At 34.5% G+C, this 5,465-nt stretch overlaps 1 protein-coding gene across 1 annotated transcript; it reads right to left on the bottom strand.

Moving 5' to 3' along the window:
- Window positions 1–565: 565 nt before the first annotated feature.
- On the bottom strand, window positions 566–4,211 carry LOC111210856 (phospholipase A1-Ialpha2, chloroplastic-like). The gene has a single exon (XM_022711564.2). The coding sequence runs from the start codon at window positions 2,012–2,014 to the stop codon at window positions 566–568; it is 1,449 nt and encodes a 482-aa protein (XP_022567285.1). The 5' UTR covers window positions 2,015–4,211.
- Between the last annotated feature and the right edge of the window lie 1,254 nt (window positions 4,212–5,465).

Below are 5,465 nucleotides of genomic sequence, written 5' to 3'. Positions count from 1 at the left end.
CTTTGATACAATAACGTTAACTAGAAAAACATTTGTATTTTTAGAATTAATAATGCTACATTTTAAATTTATAATTATTAAATATACCTCTTATTAAATGTATTAAATATTAAATGAAAAATTGATTTTTTTGATAAATGAGAAAATAATAATTATGATTGAAAGGCTATACTGAAAAAAAGTAAAACGACATTTTCTTTTGTTTTTATTAACAGAAAACAACTTTATAAGACTTTTTATGGAATTGAAGAAGTACAATTTAGTTATCTGTTAACGTTAATGCAGAAAAAACAAACATAAAACAGTCTAGACTTTTTGTGATCTAAAGAAATTTCTGTAACTTAACAATAAGTTTAAAATGACTTTTAGTTTTTGTGAAACAGAAGAAGTACAAGTTAGCATATGCATAAAGATAATTGCTAAAAAAAAGACAGCCTACAGTTTCTTATTATCTAAGGAGATTCTTACAACCATTAGGACAATACCTTATATATACTTTGTACAGATAAACTAATAACTAATTGTTCAATCTTAAAAAAAAAAGAAAAGATCGGAACATTTAGTCCTAGAATATATTACAATACAACATATGATAAGAGAGAGAAGAAAGTAGATTTACGACGTTGCTCCAATGCATAATTCGTTGTCCCTTGAAGAACATCAGCTTCTCGCCCTTTTGCTTCAAATACTCCCAGGCAACATTTTCACTGCTCTTTTCCCCATCGGTCTCGGCTGATCTCGAGTTTAATCTCCGACAATTAATAAGATCGATATAAGTCTCGAGATCATGAACGCAAGACATGTTTTGAACATCAAAAAAATCTAGTGTTAGTTGGACCCCAACATGAGCATAACATGAACAACTCCATGGAAGCTCATAAAAACCACCTAAAACCCTAAAATTCTCATTAAATAAAAAGCCAGGAAGTTTAGTGATCGGATCATTAACGTTAGTGATCCTCAAAACCTTCACTCCTAGCTCCTCGCAACGTTTCTTGAACTCCAAGTTACCAACCCTAGGACCGGCAAAAGAGAATACAGTCACGGGAACATCTCTCTCGCCTATCTTCTTGTTTAAACCGAGTTCCGCAATGTCGTAAGCAAGAAGATGAGCTAATGAGCTTCCCATGCTATGTCCAGCGAGTGTGATACTCATATCTTCTCCTTTGTACTTATTCATCAATCTTGATATTTCGGACAGAAGCTGTTGTCTACAGCTCACTAGTCCGAACTTGCTCTCACTCTCATCGGATGTGTATAAACTCAAGAACCCTGATTCGACCTTCACATCAGGCCGCATGTTATGAGGATGGAACCTAGCCGGAGTCAAAGAGCTCATGAAGTTAGCCAACCATTCAGGGTTAGTTACCGTTCCACGAAATGTAACCACGACGTCTCTCCTCCCTAAACGTTTTACCGAGTCATCAGATGAAACTGCAACGTAACCTACCCAACGTGCGCCCTTATTGGCCACGTTTTGAATTGGACGGATGTTGATGTTTATGTCCGGCGTTGCGTAGATGTATTTAGTGACTTGGTAATCTTCAGGTTGGTCGATTCCGGTTTCTCTAAGTAAGGTTTTTCTGCCATACTTGCAGTTCAAGTAACGTTTAGAATTCGGGTTTAGATCGAAGGCTTTGTAACAAGTGGAAACTAAGTTTCCGTAGCGAGTGATCTCTTGTTGGAGAAGAGGATTTAAAGGTTCGATAAGATCTTGCCAGTTGTTACATCCTTGTATCTCTCTCCAGACCCGAGACAAAGGCACCGTCGCTTCTGCACCGGAGGACGGTGCCTGAGCACGAGATACAGGACCAGAAGCAACCCGAGAAGTTGGAATGTGTGTTGATAATACTGAAGAAGAAGAAACTACAAGTCTTTTGGAAGTGTGACAGTTGGAATAGCGGAGAGAGACAAGATAAGGAAGATCAGGAAATGTTTGTTGTAGATTTTTGTCTGATCTTAGAATTGAAACATGTTTCAAATTAGGGTTTTGGACAAGAGATCTAACCGCCATTGTTAGAAGACAGCTTACAGAGAGAGAGAGAGAGAGAGAGAGAGAGAGAGAGAGAGAGAGTTTCAGGTTAGTGTTAAGAGAGACAAAAGTATGTATAGGTTTACTTATAGCGAGCAGTGGTAAAGAGTTTCACATGTTTTGGCGTGTATTTGACTAAGAAATGAGGTTAAAATATTTGAATTACGATCGTTTTGTGACAAATAATAATATTTTATGTGGTCGGCCTTCTAGCATTCAATTCTATAATTTCGTCTTGTAGTTCTTGATTCTCCCTAGTTCAGTCGTTTATACGCGTTACCATATGTGTGTGTGTGAGTGCAAAATTGAGTATTATAAAATAATTATGAAGTATATAATATCCCAAGTTATCAGCCACAAAAGTTACCAACCTCGTATACGTATAATTTGAGAAAACTAATTACAATTCAGGATTATATAGTTGGAGTGCTGATTAGATAATGTAGTCAACTGATTTAGGTGGGAACGTGAAAAAAATTGATAAAAGATTTCCGAAACTTCCTATTCCGCTGAAAATAACTCAAGGGGGTAATTAAGTCATATTTCCTGTTCAAACAAACTTTTATCCAAAGCATATAAAAGTTTTCGTTTAAAAGTTAAAAGCTGATGCTAGATTACCATGTCATATACTGAGAAATACTTTATAATAGCACTAAATCATCTTCTTGTTTAAAAATAGTACATAAAAATTCTAAAAACACTGTTTTTTCTATATTTAGATTTAGAGTTTACTAATTAGAAAATGAAGATTAGAGCAAAGTTTGGAGATTGAACTAATTTAGTTTTTTTTTAAATTTTAATAAATGTTAATAGTCCAATCTTGGAACTAAATAAGTGCGAAACATGGTCTTATGTTACATGGCTAAGGTAAACGGCAAACTAGTTTCTGACAGGAACCGAACTTAGGACTGATGGGTTTATAATGTTATCTAAGACCATTATTAATCCGGACTTTTAATTTGAGATTCTTAATTTATGATTTGACATTTTTTTTTACACTTTTCAGCTAAAATTCGGCGTTTATATCTTTTATTTAATAGATGATTCTTAACAACGGTTATTAGCCGAAACTAAGAACCTTAAGAGTCCGGGTTAATCTTCGTCTAAGTTCTCTTCTTACTACCACCACTATATTACCATTTAATTAGAGATTTTTTCCTTTGTGTAATATTTGATTAAAAATCCTTTTTTCAGCTATCTAAATTATTTCCCCTTATATACTTTTATACCGACAAAATCAAATTGAAATATATTATATAACTTTATCAACAGCCAAACTCTCTTCGTTGGTTGGCTGTTTTTTGGCTCTTTTGTGGTACTGGTTCTTTATCTTGGGGTTTATGTTTTGGTTTCGAATTTTTTTTGTTGGTTAGAGTAATGAAGTAGAGTTCGAGGAAAAAACAATCTCTTCTTTTGATAAAGGGCTTTTCTTCTAGGTTGTTTCCAAGAACTAATTCGGTTTATCGTTTTTTATTGGGACGTTTTGGTTTGTTGAGTTTAATTCTTTGCTTTATTTGTTAAGGATTCCATATTATGGATCCATAAGATTACGAAACATCGTTGTTTTTACCGGAGACTACTTATTATATATTTTAATTACTTTCTGTCAATAACTAAATATCTACAGCAGAATATATGTTTAGTGTTTACTATGTTATATATATATATATTATGTAAAGATTTTTTTTGTGGTATATGTTGAAAATTTTAAAAAATTGATTTGTCTACGTATGATTAAACTACATTTAGTTTTTTTATCATACATAAAACAATTTTAAAATTAAATGTATTTTATCATAAACATTGAAAAGATAGGGAGTGATCTAACAAAAAATGATGCATGATACCGTGCGAGTGAAACCAAAATACAGAAAATTATCATATGATGATTCCAAGATCAATAAATAAATTTTGAGATTTTGAAAAACAAACGCACTGGCCAATGGCCAGTGTACGAAATGAAAAGCCACATACAATAATAAACTGGTATAGAATGCTTATTATCTGTAGATAGTCGGAGTGTTTTAAAAATTATATTTATAGTTTGATTATTTCAACAAACGTAAGAAACGGTTGACGAGAGAAAACCAGCCCTGCATTATATGAAAATCCTCACACCTGATCGAGTAGTCAAAAAGGTGTCAAAAGAGCTATTATATAAGTTTGTATATAAGTATAAGCACGCGTATTTTTGTTAATACGTAAGTGTGTATGTTTACATTATCCAATATTGCATGTGGATTGTCTAATACAAATATGTCTATAATACTACTTTCCATTTTGTAGAATGTCTTTTATTTGACGATAGTTTTTTTTAATAAAGAATAAGTATATACATTAGCTGCACAAGTTTAGACCCGAGCAAACGAGAACTCTGCACAAGTTTAGACCCGAGCAAACGAGAACTGCTGATTTTTTTTTGTAAAAGGGCATTCAAATTTAAAAACATAGGAACATACAAAAAAACCATAAGTTTGAGAAAGTACGATGAGACAAACCTCATATTTAGCTAAGAAATATCTTAGAAAATAGAAACTTATGAAAATAAGCTTAGTAATACAAGAGCGAGATGAAAGACCTAGGTAGTTGGAAGATGGTTCCCACGGCCTCGACGACCACGTTTACCCCTTCCTCGTACCGTTTTCCATTCCATATCTTGAAACTTTTGTACTGGTTTGATTGGCCTTCCACCTCTTGACATGTTGAGGTTTGCCGTAGCTTCACCCATAGACCCATTTTCATCATCTTGTTCAAGTGGTTGATCAATTTGATTGTAAGACGGGCTGCCATGTATAAGAGAGTGCGAAGAGGCCAATAAATTGTCCGCTAAAGCCGACTTGGCCTCAAAGACAATAATAGGTGATGGAATTTCTTCCATAATAGTGGTATGAGTTGGGGCAGAATGAGTAACTGCTAATGGTGATGAAGTGAAATGAGAGCTGGAGCCAGTGGCTATAGTTACCTTAGAATGAGTAGAGTTGTTAACTGGTGTTGAAAGATCCTATGGGTCAACATCCTCTAGTGACTGCAAATTTTCGTTCACTGTCTTGTTAGTGATTTCCAAAGTCTGGGCTGTGGGTTCAGATTTTTTAGGTGTGAGCAAATTCTCTGCTGAATTTTCAAGTAGTAACACAACTTGGTCTGATGGGGCAGTTAACCGAGCTTGGACCATTTCCTCTTCACCCCTTAGTATTTCCATAGGCAGTTCCTTTTTGGCATCTGTTTCAACAATCGGAGGGGCAGCTGGGAGGAGACATCTTTTTTCCTTGTGTCCTAAGTGTCCACACCTGCCACATACACTTGGAATCCATGTGTACTCAACATCCACCAAGAATATATTACCTTGTTTGTCATCTAAGGCAATTTGCTTAGGGAAAGGTTTGTCAAATTCTACTTCAACCAACAGCTTTGCTTCTCCCAAACAAGTCGGATC

The sequence above is a fragment of the Brassica napus genome, chromosome C4, assembly GCF_020379485.1.
Source record: "Brassica napus cultivar Da-Ae chromosome C4, Da-Ae, whole genome shotgun sequence".
NCBI classification, from domain to species: Eukaryota; Viridiplantae; Streptophyta; class Magnoliopsida; order Brassicales; family Brassicaceae; genus Brassica; species Brassica napus.
This window is presented reverse-complemented; position numbering and strand designations above follow the sequence as displayed.